The following is an 18,470-nucleotide window of genomic DNA, read 5'->3' on the forward strand; positions in this document are numbered from 1 at the left end:
TCCTAAAATTTGTATGGAATAACAAGATGCTGAATAGCCCAGGAAATCTTGAAAAAGTAAAAACTGGAGGTATCACAATTCCAGATTTCAAGTTATATTACAGAGCGGTAGTAATTAAAACAGTATGGTACTAGCATAAACACACACAAAGATCAATGTTATAGAAGAGAAAACACAGAAATGAACCCACAATTATATGGTAAATTAATCTTCAATAAAGGAGGAATGAATATACAATGGGAAAAAGTCTCTTCAACAAATGGTGTTGGGAAAACTGAACAGCAATATGCAGAAGAATGAAACTGGACCACTTTCTTTCACCAAACAAAAACAAAATGGATTAAAGAGCTAAATATATGAGACCTGAAATCATAAAAATCCTTGAAGAGAGCATAGGCAATATTTTCTCTGATGTCAGCTGTAGCAACATTTTTCTAGATAGGTCTAAGGTCAAAGAAATAAAAACAAACCATTGACTACATTAAAAGTTTCTGCAAAGGAAACAACAAAACTAAAAGACAAGCTATTCAATGGGAGATATTTGTAAATGACATGGCTGATAAAGGGTTAGTATCCAAAACATTAAAGAACTGATACAACTCAATACCCCAAAACAACCCAATTTAAAAATGGGCAGAAGACATGATCAGACACTTCTCCATGGACATTCAGATGGCCAACAGACACATGAAAAATAGCTCAACATCACTCATCATCAGGGAAATGCAAATCAAAACCACAATGAGATATCACCTCACACCACTCAGAATGGCTAAAATCAAAACCACAAGTGTTGGCAAGGATGTGGACAAAAAGGAACCCTCCTGCACTCTTGGTGGAAATGCAAACTGGTGCAACCATTCTGGAAAACAGTATGGAGGTTCCTCAAGAAAATTAAAAATAGAACTACCCTATGATCCAGTAATCACACTACTGGGCATTTACCCTGAAAATACAAAAACACTAATTCAAAAGGATACATGCACTCCTACATTTATAGCAGCATTATTTACAATAGCCAAACTATAGGGGCACCTGGGTGGCTCAGTCTGTTGAATGTCTGACTCTTAATTTTGGCTCAGGTCATGATTCCAGGGTCGTGGGATCGAGCCAAGCATAGGTCTCTGTGCTGAGTGTGGAGTTCGCTTAAGATTCTCTCTCCCTCTCCATCCCCACTCATTCATGTGTGCATACATGTGCTCTCTCCAAAAAAAACCCCCCAAAACCAGAAAACAAAACACCCACGCGCGCACACACGCACACACACACACACAAAAATAGCCAAACTATGGAAGCAGCCCAAGTGCCTACTGATGAATGTATAAAGATGTGTTGTATACACAACAGAATATTATTCAGCCATAGAAAAGCATGAAATCTAGCCATTTGCAACACGGATAGAGCTAGAATATAATGCTAAATGAAATGTCAGTCAGAAAAGACAAATACCGTATGTCACTCATATGTGGAATTTAAGAAAGAAGCCCAAAACAGGCGGTGGTGGGTGGTGGTAGAGAGATAAACCAAGAAACAGGCTCTTAACTATACAGAACAAACTAATGGTTACCAGAGAGTAAGTGGGGAGGCGAGGATTAAAGAATACACATATCATAATGAAAGAAAAAAAAAAAAAGGAAAGAATGTATACCCATCCACAGTTGCTAGAAGAGCTTTTTGGGAGAAGTAGGTTTGGTAACATCAAAAATTTTAAATTTGACTTCTCTTTTGACCGAGACATCCCTCTTACAAAAATTTATCCTGTAAAAATACTTAAAAGAATGCACAATGATGTGTTTATCAAGATTCCTAAAAAAAAAAAAAAAAAAAAAAAAGAAAGAAAAGAAAGATTCCTCAGTATAGCTGTTTGTAACAGAATAACGGGCAGAGGCCCAGGGGAGGCTTGTATGCATAATGTGAGAATGTTTACATAAAGGGAGATATATCCTTATTACACAATATATTGCATCCAAAATAGGATTACCATAAAAACACTGACATAAAATCAAAAGAATCAAAATATACTCCAAGTTTATGTTTAAAAACAACATATAAGTGCACAATGAGTTCTGGAATGAGCTGCACTAAAAGTAATGGCTATTAGCTCTGGAGGGAAATGGATGAAGTACGTTTGCCCTTGTGACTTTGTTGATTGTTAAATGTTTATTTTGAGAGAAAAAGAGCAAGTGCGAGTAGGGGAGGGGCAAAGAGAATCACAAACAGGTTCCACGCTGTCAGCAGACAGCCCACGGAGACCAATGAAGGGGTCCATCTCACGAACTGTGAGATCATGACCTGAGCCAAAATCAAGAGTCGGATGCTTAACCGACTGAGTCACCTAGCTGCCCTTGCTCTTGTAATTTTTGCTCTACATGCTTTTATGTCATTTGATTAAAAAAAATATTTTTTTAATGTTATTTTGAGGGAGAAAGACAGAACATGAACAGGGGAGGGGCAGAGAGAGAGAGAGAATCTGAAGCACGCTCCAGGCTCTGAGCTGTCCGCACAAAACCTGACGTGGGGCTCGAACCTGTGAACCATGAGATCATGACCTGAGCCAAAGTTGGACTCCTAACTGAGCCACCCAGGTGCCCCATCATTTGATTTTTTTTTTTTTTTTTAGGTTTATTTATTTTTGAGTGAGAGAGAGAAAGAGAGGGAGGGAGAGGGAGGTAGGGGCAGAGAGAAAGGGAGACACAGAAGCTGAAGCAAGGCTCCAGGTTCTGAGTTGTCAGTGCAGAGCCCAACACAGGGCTCAAACTCGCAAATTGCAAGATCATGACGTGAGCTGGCACTAAGTCAGGCACTTAACCCACTGTGCCACCCAGGAACCCCTCATTTGATTTCTTTTAATGGCCTATCTGTAGATCAGTTGAAAACAGGATTTAAAAAAAAATCCAAAATAATTTACATGATTGGGAAGCTCTGCAAAGCCACTCTAGCATATCACTCCCTTAAGATGCTTGTAAAGTCCTCAACTACAATCCTGCGTGCTAAGTCCTACCAGCAGGAAGAGTTTCTTCAGAGACTGTAAGACAAAGATAGAAAAGCAAGGAGTTGAATAGTTAACTGAAGACATTTTTCTAAGGCCCATGCAGTTGAGTACAACTCATTTTTCACATCTAATCATGTATGTACCTATAGAAAAATGTGTGTGCATGCGCCTGTTTGTGTGTATTGTTGCTTAGATGATAATTTATAGGAATACTTAGCAGTAGAGAGATACAAACCCATAATTGTTTCTGCCGCCTACACATGAAATAAGGTGAATAAGATGTTAGGACTGGGCTGCAGCAACAGAGAAGGGTGATTTACAGCACTTATCCAGAGCAAGCACATGGTCTTTTGAAGCTAAAATAGAATTGTCTGTTTAGAAAGCATTCAAGGTCCACCCTGCAGTCAGTTAGAAGGGCACAGGTCTTTATTATCAGAGCCTTGATGTCTCACTACAGTCTCGCTTTCAGCGGAGTGTGGTCTACAGGGAAACCGCAAACACCGAAAGAGTCCTGTTCTAAGACAAAACAGACTAGACGGGTACATTTATCTAAGCACAGCCAAAATGACAGCAGATAAAATTCTGATTATATTACAGTAAACGCTGGGCTTCAAAGTTGTTTGGAATGGACTGGAGGGTTCTAAACACCTAGATGTCCTAAGTAAAAGTAGCCTGGATTGTGACAATTTACATTTCCAACAACTCTGGTAAATTGTGAACAAATATCTATATAAATAATTCAGGCTCCACAAGTGCCTAAATACTTGCTAATACAAATACTAACAAGGCCACCGAGGGAAATTACTACTTACCTCAGAGTTGTTGCTGGTTTTAAATAATACAAAGCCTCTCAGGGTCTGGGAAGCAGCCCACACATACCTCAAGACACCAGAAGCAGAAACTGCAAAGACATTGGCAGAAGTTGGCCTACTTAAAACTAAACAAGCTCTGCTTAAAAGGGCCCTAATAAAAAATGAAAAGCAAAAGATAATTTGGAGAGGAAACCTTTATAACATAAGGAGAGGTTAATATCGTAAATACATAAGTCAAAAGGAAAAAGATTAATAGCTTGAAGGGAAGTCATCTATTCCTTTTTCTGCTCAGCATCCTCTCTGTTAACAAAACCCTTCCTAATGGTGAACTCATTACATGATTTCGGTGAAAACCTTCCCCACATCTACTGAATTGGACACTTGAACTGGATTTGGGGTACTGGTCACATAACCCATGCACTGCAAATGGCCACTTGGTACGTGATGGGGAAAAAAACCATGTACCACAGGAATAATATCTGAATGAAAACATCAGAAGATACCATTTCCCATCTATCAAATTAGGTAACTTTTCCCTTTGCATTTTTTTTTTATGTTTATTTTTTGAGAGAAAAAAAGAGAGCACAAGTTGGGAAGGGCCAGAGAGAGAGGGATACACAGAATCTGAAGCAGGCTCCAGGCTCCGAGCTATCAGCACAGAGCCCGATGTGGGGCTCAAACCCGTGAACCGCGAGATCATGACCTGAGCCAAAGTTGAACGCTTAACCGACTGAGCCACCCAGGCGCCCTTCCCTTTGCATTTTCTAAACATGATATCTAGAATCGGAAAGGCAATGGATTATCAATGCATGCTAAAATAACTGGATGTTGGAAGATGTTGAAACAGGGAAAAGCCTGTATTTACAACAGCGTTCTGGTGGTCATATCTTAACCACTCAAAGTTAGCATCACTGGAGATTTTAGGTGTCTCCTGATGTAACACCGTGTGAAGTATACCACATACTCTGTAGGGTCTTTTCAAATATAATCAAGACTCTAAGACTGAATCCAGTTTCCAGGAAATATAGAAGTTAGAGGAGTGAATTAAAGGACACTTGGTGGAAACACACAGATGTTTTTAATATAATAAATGTTACTCATGAAACTTGACTGAATCCTGGTTTGAAAAATAAGCCCTAAGGCCTTTCAGGGACAAATGCTGAAATTTTAACATGAACTGAACTTCAGATGTTTGTGAAAAAGTTTTCTTAGTTGGTAACATGTTACTGGCATTGGAAAATGTCCTGGGAAATGCATGCTCAACTTTTTAGGGCTGAAATCTAATTCAGCATAAATATATACATGCACACATATACTAAGGATAATATAGTACAATATTAAGTGCTGAATCTGTCCAAACAGTTTGCTTCAGGGATGGTTGTGGAAGCATTCTTTATAATATCCCCCCTACTTAGAAATCTCCATGTCTAACAAGGTTGGTTAAATAAACTGGTACAACCATGCAACGGACAACCACTACTGATAATCTATAATGGACAAGATAGGACACGGATAGCATTTGTGAAAAAGATGAAAACCAGAGATTTTATGACCCATTTTTCCAGGCTTAGTTCAAATGAGAGCTCTTCCCTAGAGATCCCTTCCCTTCTCTTAATGAAACACTCCCTTTTCCCACACTTGCCATTGCATGCTTACCAGTTCTTGCTGCTTGTCAACTTTACCACAAGCTTGCCGAGGGTGGGTATCTATTCATTAGGACCAATATAAGTAGAGGTCAACCTAACCTAAGGAACAAAAAATGAAAAAGAGGTGGGTAGTGAGGTCTGAGGCTGGAGGGTAGCTGTGGGCAGTGTGGTGCAGCAAGGGGAAGGAATAAATTAAAGGAGCCACCAATTTAAGAGTGTTCATGCCAGGCACTATGCTAAACACTCTCCATATCCTCTTGTACAATCCTCACCATCTTACTAGGTACATACCAAAGCAACAAAGTTTATAAATGAAAAAACCCCACAGAGGTTAAACAACTTGCCCAAGGACACATAGCAAACTCAGGGGCCAGAATTCAAATTCGCCAAGTCAGATTTCAGTATCGGTTCTTGCTGATTTTCTAAAACCACTGGTGTAAAACATTAGCTCCTTCAGAGTAACAAAGGGAGGACAGACCATATGCCTTTAGATTCCTTTCAATACTAACATTATACAAATCTGTCCACGCAACAAGTTAAAAATAGGCAAATTATGGTCACCATTGCACCGGGCAGTTGAGGTCAGAAAGAAAAGATGCCACAGTGGTGGTATCAGGCTAATTTGTGTGTGACTGAAGTTCTTGAAAATAAACCAAAGGGAAGGATGAGCACCCTCTGCCCCCACTTCTGTTCCCATTTTAACAATAAATACATATTGTGAACAACGGCATGTTATTCCACCATGTGAGGCTCACCTTGGCTATATAATGGTAATTATATATGGCAATTTTAGGAATTCGTTTACTCAAGCAAAAGGAAAGCATGAATTCAACCCCAACAATTTCTCTAAATTTTTATTAATTTTTTTTTTTTACAGCTCGATCCTCTTGTGAAAAGGAAACAATTTGAAGATTAACAAGTCAATTACATGTTTTTGTTTTTTTTTTTTTAAACAGCAATTAATCCTCATTACAGAGAACAAACAAAAGATCTGTGGCACAGTATCTTTGGAAAGATCTTTTGCAAATTTTTCTTCTAAAAAAAGAAAACTATAATTTTCACAGATCACATGTCTCTTTCAAAGGACTATACAAGGCAGCTAAATTTTATTCACAAAAGCCCCAAGTTGCAGTTCCATTGCTGAAGTAGATAAAATACATGGAGTCCCCTTGTGTTGCACATCTTCCCATTGAGAGCATCACTGCTTCCCTATCCTACATACAAAATCACTGTATGGACTAGACAGCTGGCACATTATTCCACAATAACTAAAGAAAAATTCATATTTTAGACCAGTGATCATTTATCAACTGGACAATTTTATTCTTTTTTAAACAATTTTAATACCAAGATTTGACTTCCTCTAAAGTTATAAGAAAGCAACAAATATATAATATAATATAATATATAATGGTAATAAATAAAAAAAAAAAGGCAACCCTGCTCAGGTATCATCCAAAACATGATCACATTCAGGAAAAAAACAAAACAACAACAACAACAAAAAAAACCAAAAAAAAAAAAAAAAAAAAAGATTTGGGACACATGCCTATAAACACACACACACACCAACATGAACAGTGTATACTTGATATCTGAGGGGGGATGTGCAGTAATTTTAACAATACATGTTGATGGCCTGAACAAAAGGCGAAGTTAATACTGCCTGTGTTAAGCATCACTTCAACATCTACTTTTAAGCAAAGCAAGTTATCTTCCTTAGGTCAGCCACTGCCCGGTCTCACCAGGGCGGCATGGCCACCTTGCTGCCAGTGGTCTTATTCCCTTGTCCTTCCAGGCCAATATAGTACCATCTAGGCTCACGGGGAGCTGTAGGTCTTCTTCCTGCCCTTGTGGGTAGAGAAATATAGGCACTTTTCTGCCCATCACAGTACCTGTTGATATCTGGCGCACAGTGGAACATATTGTGATTTCCCTAGGACGACAGGAAATTCACAGCTCCCTTAAGTAGATGGTGCTTTTCAACTCATCACAAAAACTAAAGAACATGGCCAGTGGTCATCGTTCTTAGTCACCAAGAAACCAACACAACTGGATTGCATACTGGAGGTTTATACGGTAGAAATACCACTTGCAATGTTTGAAGGAAAATCCCCCGACGTGTTATTCTGCCAGTCCACCTCCAGCAAACAAAATGACAGAAGATAAAAAAGGCACAGGAAAAAACCTTACATCCATTAATTCTCAATAGAACCAAAAACAATCAAAAGAGGCAACCCACCACAGAAAGGGAACAAAGGAGTAAGTACCGCCATAATCCTGACACTCCTCCTCCATGGCCACTATGCAGAACTCACTTTCCAGGGAATGAATCTCTGCATTTGTTTCTAAAAGAAGCCCAAATATTCTTGCAAAATTTAAATGTTGGTAATTGATAGTAAAGAGTGTAGTAGATGAAGTGGCAAAGTTTTTCAAAGATTTGTGTAGTGTCTGGGAAAACAAATCCTTAAGAAAAAAGTAGAATCTGTGGTAAGAGGTACGGAATCAAGCCTTATTGGATTCATTTACCTTAAGGTGTACAAATATGCATCACACTTCATGAAGCAGAAGAGCAAAGGTACACATTAACATTTAAGACCCACATTAACAGGTCTTAAAGCCATATCAAAATAAATACAGCATTATCCCCAAATTACCATTACTTCAAAATTATGTTTGGTCAACAAAGGCACAATAAATATATCCAATTCAACCAGCCTCATATTCTTGTGTGTGTGAATGTTTATGTAATACATATAACACACACACACACACACACACACACACATCTCCTTTCATCTATCAGATATAAGAGCTGTTCGTTTTGGAGGACATAATGGTTAATCTTTTTAGTTCTAAAAATTATTGGACAGGAAACCTAACAAGAGTAATAAGCTCCCAATTCTAACATGAATATTTAAGGTACCAATTAAGGCAAGTTTTCAGCCAGAAAGGGGTCAATTGTTAGCTTCTCAGCAGCCTGAGATCTGGAATTAAAGGATATAAATGTGTTCTAATTTGTCTACAGGAAAAGGCTAAATATTTTGGTCAAAACAGATCTATAAAATCAAGGTCCTTTTGGCTTAAAAAATCAGACTCATTCAGTCTCATTCAGTACTGAGTATATCAGATAAACCATTCTATTGCAGTTCTCTTCCTGATACTATACCTGCTGGACCCCCACTTCCTCACCACAGCCAGCATGTGGTGAGTGTTTTCACATTCTTAACCCAGTGTGATTTGGTAAATTTCAGTGAAGTGTTTTTCATTGTTTAGCAGGGCCCCTAGTCTGGCTAAAATCTCAAGTTCAGTGATTCACATTTTAATTATCTCCAGAAAGCACAGAAACATTCAACATTTTAAAAAGTAAAACAGTGTTCTTCCATTTCTTAATACACACACACACACACACACACACACACACACAAACTGTAGTGCCAAAGGCAAGATTTTCACTTCTTAAGATGTTTTGTATTTGTCTCATTTTATAATCTAGTCCTTTCAACCATCTACCTCAGTACAAAAAATCTGCCTTTGGGAATTTAAGCATGCAGTGAAAAAGTGCAGCGATTTTAAAAATTCTTTAGACTTCTATATACAACTGTAACAGGAAAAAGACCTTATGAATATTAAGGATTCATCAGCCACTGTTTTTCATATATTCTATTTTAAAAGTAGCCATTGGGAATCCTCTTTTAGATACAATGCAGTAAGAATCAGAAATATTCCATGATCAAAATACTACAAATTGATCTCTGCAAATTAATGTTTTTTCAAGGGACAAATAAATTTTTAATATAAAGGTCAGGGTGGGGGCAACGCTACACACAAGGAATAAGGCCACTGAAAAAGCAATCAGGTTTATTTATTTATTTTTTTTACAAGTGGCTGAGAAATCGACTTAGAAACGTCTTCAGTCACAGGAGCACTGTCTTTCACCGGAAGACCACACACGCCCTCACACACACACCCACACACTATTTCTCTCTCTCTCTCTCTCTCTCTCTCCAACACAATCTGCATAGATCAGAACCTGTCCTAAAAAACACACACTTCCAAACTGACAGGTGACTTGCACTGGGGAATGGTGGGGTAAAAGGGAGGGGGAAGGCCAAGTGAATAAAGGGAAAAAAGGCATTAAATAATCACATAAAGCTGATTCTGGTGTCTGGTCTCCCACATTTTATGAGATGGACACAATGCCACAACCCACCAGGGAATTACTGTTCATTTAACAAAAAGTTTTGTTAAATGGCCGTGCTTTAGAACATCGATAAAGGAAATCTGTCCATCGAAATCACACATCAAATTCTTATGCTCAGGTATTACTACTGCCGTAATTCTCCGGCTTTAACCTAAACATGAGGTAATAAACCTCTGAACTAGCTACTGGTAACAAAATAGGTTGGATAAGACACTGAAGGAACAGCTTCACACAAACAGTTCATATGTGAAAAATAATCATGACTCCCATCCTCTACACATCCCCTTAAAGATAGACCAAAACTTACATTCCTCATATGGACCTTCAATCTGTTCATTACTCCCTTCTTCATTAATGATACGAAAATGACAAAACATTCTTGGTAGGAAACAAAATGTAGAGGGGCAGAATGGGATAAAGGTAGTGAAAAATGAACCAACTACAGAGGTAACACTCACTCCTCAATTTTAGTACATGTGCAAATTCTACTTCTAAAAGAGATATAAAGAATTGGCTTTTTAAAAACACTGCACTCAAAATAATGCTTCCAATAACCTTCAAAGTTTTAATTAAAAAAATCTGTGCTTATGGTTATGTGGGAATTTTGATCGTGTTCTTTCATTCTAGGTCATTCCAAATGAATTTGGTTAAATGTCTATAACATGGCACTAACAACACATGGGAAGGCCACAGCTCCATCAAATCTAGTTGACTGAGAACACTTTGGAGCGAAGGCATGTGGTGACTTTTTTTTTTTTTTTTTTTTAAGTCTAATTAACCACCCAAATCCCCACATCCTCTCAGGGAGTTGACTTACCCTAGATAATCAAGGGCTCAGAAAGTCTACTTTTTGCTATAAATATAAAATAATTTGTAGCAGAAAAATATAGCCTCTCTAAGAAGTAGATTTCATTTTTCTTTGCTGACAAAATTCTGAGTTGGTTAGACAACATGAGTTACCACATAACTGTAGACCACAGATCAGCACCTCAAATTCCAGCTCTACTCAAATAAACATTAAAGAGCACTTTAGCCATCATCTGGTCAGGTATAAACGTTGGTTCCCTTCTTCCCCAAGGTAGAAAATTCATAATATAGTCAATGGTGACTGCCTTTCACGGAAGCGGGGTGGTGGGGATGGCAGCGCCGCGTCCTCCATTGCGCATGCGATCTCAAGATGGCTTCCCGATGTGCGGTAGCCCCTCCCTCCGCAGCTCTGGTGTAGGCGGACTTGCAGCAGTGACTGAGAAATTGGAGCTGGGGTGAACGTGCGGTGTACTCCAGGCAACAGGTGGGTTGGGAACGGGGGGGGGGGGGGGGGGTAGTTGCCTTCAATTTTATAAATTATGACAATACTTGGTATTATCAAAGTGATTGTTCATGGGCAGAAAGTGGGGTACAGTGGAGTCCTTCACAACTTATGCTTTATAGATGACCATTAGAATTTACTAAACAAAACAAGTATTTCCCCCCTAAACTTAAAAGAAAAAAAAAAATCATCCACAAAACCCTACACCAAAATTCATTGTTTAAAAAATTTCCTTCTGGGAATGGACTAAGGTGGCTACTGAGATGACATGAACTTGCTCTCAGAGCTGAAACTGCTTCTCCTCATTTCATTTGCAATTTGCATCCTGCTGGTTAAAAAAAGTATGGAAATGTTTCTAGACCACTCATACGCCCACTTAAGTCTACATTGCACTTCTGTCCTTTAGTTAGGAAAGGCAAGATCATCTCTGAGGCCAGCCTCCTCATTCTGCTCCTGCATAACCACCGTGTCCAACCAATGATCACTTAAGTTCTTGAAAGTTTAAGTGGACAAATGTCCTGGCCATCTCACGGTGCTTCTCTTCTCGGTTTGGTGTCCTGATGAGACAAACGTCTGAACTGTTTTTGAGGCTTTCAATGTGCAAAAAAGTTCCCAAGCCATCAAATCAACTTGGGCCTCCGTTAAGGTGTTTTGGTTGCTTGTTTTAGCCGGTGAAAACCCTGTCTTGTATAGTGCACCAGATCCATCAAACTGCTGTTGAGGGCCAAGGCACACACACTTGTGCTGAGCTGAGCAAAAAATTCTGCAAACAAAGCAAAACCAAAACTAAGCAAACACATTTTCATACACAAAAATAATACAGGAAACATAAAGAGTCAAAGTTCCAGCAACTGTATCCCTGCAATATTCTGTACTTCATCATGGCAAAAAAAATCACGATCTACTCTAACGGCCTGCTAGTTCACACCCCTCTGCTAGACCAGAAAGGTTAAGAACTGAGTTGGTTTTGGAGTTGAATCCATAATGCCTGGCACAGTGGCTGGTGTTGGAGAATACCCTATTTACACTACTGGATCAGCAGATGCATGAATCAGAACAAAACAAAACAATCCCAACATGTTAAAAGCATCATTTGTTTGCTAGGAAAGAAAGTTCTAAGAGGCTATGAGAAAATTAAGTGGCTACAGCCAGCTGGCCACCGCTTTCCCTGCAGCCAGGAAAAAATATGTAATGGCATTAATGTGGCATTTACATATACGCATCTCCTTAGTGGTCACTGGCACTGCCACGGAGCGGTCCGTCTAACAGCACACCCTATACCGTCTCCTAAATCTTGCATATCTCCAGGGGCTGTCTTCTCAAAGGAGTCTCAAGAATGTTCACTTTGCCGTATTTCTTCCGCTGTTGCTAACCATTTTTCTCAACGCACACTGAAAACAAGCAGGCAACTCCGTATTTAGGTTACACCACGCCATCTGTTGTGCCCGGAGACGGCCAGGAGCTTTCCTTCTTCACCTGCCTTGTCCCTGTGCTGGAGTTTCAGTTCAGGCTGAAATAACAATGCCAGAACTCCTGAAGGCGCAAGGTGCTGAAACCATTCCTAACTTAATTTTGCTAAGATCGAGCCACAGAAATCTGGCTCCATGCCACCAGAGCTCAAGAAAGAACTGTGACTAGGTGATGGAGCAGAATGGCCAAAATGTGAAAAGAGTAAATACCTACACATTTCCTTTTCTTCGATAAAATGCACATAAAATACAAACCAACAACATCCTTCCCTCCCAAGCCCCCTGCCCCAGGAATTACCAGCAGAGCCGTTTACCTTTATTCTTCCTCATAAGGACCTCAGCCTGTTCCCAAAGATCAAAGGCGGCAAGGACATGGGAAGTGATGGTGACATAAGAAGATGTCATGTTTTGGATGGTGACAGGCATCCCACTGCTCCCTACGCTGCCAGCACTTGACTGGGAACCCATGGAGCTGGCAGAAGAAGGCATTGGGGAAAGAGGGGACGGTGTGCCTGTACTTCTGAAAGGTGAAGAAGAGAACTGGTTAATCATCTAAACCCACAGATTTTGGATTTCTTGTCTCTGGGACCACAGTGCTAGTTACAAAGTTTCCGTGTGTATTAGCCAAAATGACAATCGCTCCCACCAGATCAGAGACACCCTTTTACCTTCAATATTTGGGCATTTCATAAAATACAACAAAATGCCCCCCCCCCCATAGAGAAATTAACAGGACAGAGGCAAGGTGTCCTCCACAGAATCAGGCAGGCAAATCTGGATTCTGAGTATGCCTACTCCATTTACACAGTCTACCCCCTCAGCCCAGAAGCCCTCCTTTTCCCCACCCTCAATTCCAACTTCTACTAAGACAATGCTTCCCTGTGAAGATGGTCCTAACCTTCTATATATTCATTCTTTCATCCTCCCCATTTACTGAGTAAAACTCTGTACCCGGCAGTCTTCTAGACACTAGGGAAACATCATGGCTTCCTTTCGGCCACCACCTGAATGCGTCTCTTTGCATTTACCTATCAATTTATCCATTGCATTTATCACATCCCATTATACCCTTCTGTCTATTCCTTTTCCTTCCTTGAAGGCTGGGACCATTTCTTATCAACCTTTGCATTTCTAGCACTTAGCACAAAGAGTGGGCTCTTGACAAATATCTGCTGAACCAATGACTGGATGAGGATAGGACAGGCTCTGAGGAGACTGAGCAAGAAGTATTATGCGTCAGGGGAGTCACAGTCTTCTCTTTGCTCTCATCTTGCCTGCATACCTGCACATACAAGTTAATGAGCGCCTTGATGTGCATCAAATGCGAAACACAAGGAGAACACTTACACATAAAAAGTAATGGGAAGATGGGCCAGTGGCAGGAGCCTCACGACTGGGTATGTCTGCCCTCGGGGGGCCTGTAGGGACCCGAAGTGTCTCCAGGAGAGCGTGCATTTTGAAAGACTAGAGTGGAATCTCCATGAGGGCAGAGATTCCTGCCTGCTTTGTTTACTGCTATACTCCCTGTACCTAACAACAAGGTTTGGTACAGAGATGGCTTGCTATATAGTGACTGGACAAACTGAAGTTCTCTCAAATAATGTGTCTGACATCTCAGGGGTGAGGGTCATGAAAATTTTCAGAGATACAAAGTCACTTCTCAATCAGGACTTTTTTTTTTTGAGAGGCCATATGGGAATCTCTTGAGTGCGCTGGAAATGGGGCAACCTTCTAGGTGATACTCTTAAAATAGCAAAACTTACCAGAACTGGGAATTTTTCAAGGAGTATGACCAAATTTTTAAAAATACTAGGCAAGTGCTACAGGGAAGAAAATTCTATCTTTATTTTAAAAACACCTGCACAAAAATTGCTTTGCAATATATTATGGTACAGATGAACAATTTCAGTTCACAAGGTGGGGTAGGGTGTGTGTGTGTGTGTGTGTGTGTGTGTGTGTGTGTGAATTTAGTTAGAACTTTCTTCATTCTTAATATCACTGTCACTGTCATAGATCCTAGAGGAGGTGGAGGGCATACAGTTCTGGATTGTTCTTGTTTACTGAAACACCAAGACAACATGCTATCTAGAGGGAGAAAAGACTGGCTCTGACTGGCTCTGCCTCTGTTTTGTTGTCAGGCAAATCTAAAGACCCTATGTTCTCTGTAATTATCTTTTTATATTACTCAATAAGCCAACACGTTGACTTATAACTATTCCTTAAAAAGGTAGAAATATGATAATAATTTAAGTTTAAGGAGATCAGCACACAGATGTACACAATCTTTGCAAAGCCAAAGTCATACAGATGGTTGCAAAAGCAAGAAGTAATTAAAGAAATAACTCAATTTTGAAAATTATTTAAATTAGACTCTTCATTACCTTGCAACGCATGGAGATGGTGCCTGGGCAACTTTGAAAAAACTGCTGAAGTGTTCATTAAGAGCACGAGAATACTTTATTGCTATATCTTTTTTACAACGAAACATCGCCATGTTCAAAATGGATTGGCAACGCATGCTGTGGACATACACAGAAGTTTAAGTGAAGCATTACTACTTTACAGACACGAGTATCACCACTACAGAAAGCCATCTAATCTCTTATAGCCTAAAGAACACACTGGGTTTTCCTCCTCTACACTAGGAAGAGTATCTTAACAATCTTACTACACTATTCACACTATCAGCAAAAGTAAATATTGGTGGAAAAACACAAATATACAAGAACATAATTGAAGTTACAAGACCAAACCATCTACTGAGTCATCGGTAACATGGCACTAGATGCCTTTCATAAAAAGTAACTATCACTAGGTTTAACCCCTTGACCTCACCTCCTACTACTTTCTGGTTTTGTTCCACCTTTCATTATAATTTCCATGTTAAGAAAGCAAATTTTAAAATCTTTTTTGTAACAGCAAAAGAGGCAAAAGCAAATGCTATTTAGACAAAAAAAAGTACACACCATAAAACAGCAAGTATTTTCTCTTGTGGAGCTGAGGCATCTGAGAAGGATTTTAATGACATTATAAATCTATAGGAAAACATAAAAATACATCAGGTTAAACAAAAGCAGTTAGAAAATCCCAGGCACAAAGACATTTTACTATGTCTGTCTTCGCTTTCTGCTGATTTTCCTGAAGATGTGACGACATGAAAACCACGCAGAAAAAACCCCAAGGCTTTAGAGCAGTAATTCAAGCCATTCAGAAAAGCAGGCGAGGGCATGTCTCTTCCCTGGCCTGTCTACCTGCTGGAAACCACGTAGACTTGTGACTTGCATCCTCACTGAGTCCCCTGCTGAAATGCAGACGATAAGGAAGGGAGCTTACAGTGAGCTGATAAGAAAGCCAAACTGGAAAAACCAGCCTCTCCCTGAAAGGACTGGCATTTCACAGTGAACCTGGCACAATGAGAGAGCCAGACTCAGTCACTCTGCTCTAGCGCATCATCTAGAAGTGCTACCCCCTTAGTTTGGGCTCCAAGAAGAGGTCCTGGATCAGTTACTTTTTTAAGGCTCCCCTTTATTAAGTTGTCTTCATACTAAGTTCAAATGGATTAAAGCAATAAAGGAGAGGAAAGAGAAGTACTTAGGGAGATGGCAGAATGACTGGGCACTTACTTAATGAGGTCTACGGTTTCTGAGTACACCGAGTAAGCCGACTGGGACGCCGGGCTCTCGGACTCCATGGCGATCCCACACTCGATAAAGGACAAGGCGGCCTCCAAGTACTTAAAAGCCTTCCCAACCTTGTCTGTCTGCAGGAGGAGAACATGGTCGTTGTTAGACCTTTGTTTAGTTTCTCAAACACATTCTTTAACCTTCATTTCCCTCCAACTGTCTTAGTTTACTTATGGCCAGGGAAAAGGGTGAACTCAAAATGATAACCAAAAAGCCTGCTGGCTCTGACCCGCTGAAAACTTTCTTTTAGCAAAAATTTGGTAGGAAGATGAAAATAATGTTGTTAAGACTGTTCTCTCAAAATCTTAAACTACATATTCAAACCAAGGCAATAAGTCCCCTTGCTGTTAGTGTGCAATTACTCATTACATAATTTTCTTGGGAGATAGATTTTTCTATACATCTAGACTGATGCAGACACAAATATCTTTGTTATGTGTTGAAGTTTATCTTATAAGCAGTAGAAAACATTACGGTTTATGAGCATCTTAGATATTATGTCTAACAATAATCGTTTTATGTATTTTACAGCCAAACAGATTATCCCAACTTCTCTGGAAGTCAGGGTTCAGTGCACAAGGCTATCCCCTAGGCTAGCAGGGATAAACTTGCAGAGTCCCTTAAAGGGCAAGCAGAAATCTATGAATGAAATCAGATACCGGTGGTCACCCAAACCTGAAGGCATACTGTGTCACTTAATGCCCCCTCACTGGAGCGCAGCCAGCTCCTCTGAGGCTGTGATAAGCACAGCCTTTTCTCTACACTTGGCATCTGCACCACATGTCATAAGAGCAACTGATTAACATGACATTTCCAAGTGTGTAGCTGCTGCCAAGGCTTTCGATCTGATACGTTCAAAAAGAAGTAATAACAGCGAAGATGCAAGTGGAGTGGAAGGAGATGGTGACATATCAGCAAAGAAAGATAGTGTGGGGCTACTAAGTTTTTAAAATAACTTGGTTCTGGGGTGCCTGTGTGGCTCAGTCGGTTGAGTGTCTGACTTTAGCTCAGGTCATGATATCACAGTTCATGGGTTTGAGGCCCATGTCGGGCTCTGTGCTGACAGCCTGGAGCCTGCTTCACATTCTGTGTCTCTCTGTCTCTCTCTGTTCCTCCCCGGCTTGTGCTCTCTCTCAAAAGTAAATAAACGTTAAAGAAGTTTTTTTTTTTTTTTTTTTTTATATAACTTGGTTCTAAAATACTTTTTCTAGAGCAGGTAGGCTCAGAAAATTAGCGACAGAAAGAATAAAGATCAAAGTGGCAAGCTCCAGTGAATCAGCAGTAGAGGCTTAATGGTTTGCTTCATTGGTAAGAATTTAACTCCTGAAATTTATTTATTCAATGCCAACTCCTTCACGGAATTTCCAAGATTTATACTGGCCTTAGCCTATACACAAAAGAAACTATAGCAAAACAAGATGCCTCTTTGAGGTAACTATTTTCTAAGGCCATTAACGCAAATATTCCTGTGCCGGCTCCTGTGGAGCTCTGGAGACAGTGTTCCAGCAGTAGTATTCACACTTTCCTACTCAACAGTGACTCCAATGTGGAGATAAAATACACCCCTCTATATTCAGTTGTGAGCTTAACTCCTTGGAATCCAAAATGGACCTAGTTGAGACCTTGTGCCATTAAAAGAATATTACAAAAAAAAATTACAAAGAGGCTGGTCATTCAGGTTTTTGTCCAAACCGGCATATTTTCACAGCAAAATGAGCTGCTATTTATTAAAATGAGATTCAACAGGTATAAATCAGGACTATCCGGGGCAACCGGGGATATAAGGACAGCTTAGGTAGGGAGAAAGAAGATGTGCAACTGTATAAATAAAAAGCAAAAGAAAAACAAAATTCCCTGTACTACTGTTTGAATAATGAAGGGATCTAGTAATGAAGGGACGCTGAAAGCATCCACTGCCAAGACAAATTTTAGATAACCGGCTGACAAAGTACTGAATATTTGCTCTTTTACAAAACGCAAAAGGTTCTGACAGTTCTGGCACCAACTTTGGAGAGCTAGAAGGCAGAGACTGGAAGAACACTGTCATTTGGTACAGAGTCAGACATCTTAATCTGACTCAGGCCATCCTATTGACAGGGCAGCTTTGGAGATCGGTCTACAGAGGCTTGTCTCTGATCCCCTTACAGCACCCAGCATAGTAAGGACTTGATAAACATACTGCCCTGGTGAACGGGGCTGATAAAAGGGTCTCAGTCCAGCCCTCCCTAGGCAGTCAGTCTGAGCAGAGATGTCTAGGTTGGGGTTGAAGAGCACCAGGCCAGGATCTCAGTGGCCACCACGGCCTGGTCCGACTGCGATCCCCATGGGCCTCTGGAATGTGTGGGTCGGTTTGTA

The 18,470-nt window shown here is 40.1% G+C and overlaps 1 protein-coding gene across 8 annotated transcripts in view; it reads right to left on the bottom strand.

The window, feature by feature from the left end:
* Positions 1-18,470, bottom strand: part of AFF1 (ALF transcription elongation factor 1) — a 247,651-nt gene that overhangs the window by 5,712 nt on the left and 223,469 nt on the right. For 6 of the 8 annotated variants that reach the window (XM_053217150.1, XM_053217151.1, XM_053217149.1 and 3 more), the window contains 5 exons: positions 16,056-16,192; positions 15,399-15,467; positions 14,814-14,951; positions 12,747-12,952; positions 9,295-11,726 (listed from right to left, as the gene is read on the bottom strand). In XM_053217150.1, coding sequence (XP_053073125.1) covers positions 11,605-11,726; positions 12,747-12,952; positions 14,814-14,951; positions 15,399-15,467; positions 16,056-16,192 — 672 coding nt within the window. In that variant the 3' untranslated portion in view covers positions 9,295-11,604. Of the gene's footprint in view, positions 1-1,337; positions 5,550-9,294; positions 11,727-12,746; positions 12,953-14,813; positions 14,952-15,398; positions 15,468-16,055; positions 16,193-18,470 lie in introns of those variants that run through there. The other 2 variants (XR_008296249.1, XM_053217153.1) reach the window with 2 other exon arrangements.

The sequence above is a fragment of the Acinonyx jubatus genome, chromosome B1 (assembly GCF_027475565.1).
Source record: "Acinonyx jubatus isolate Ajub_Pintada_27869175 chromosome B1, VMU_Ajub_asm_v1.0, whole genome shotgun sequence".
Lineage (NCBI taxonomy): Eukaryota > Metazoa > Chordata > Mammalia > Carnivora > Felidae > Acinonyx > Acinonyx jubatus.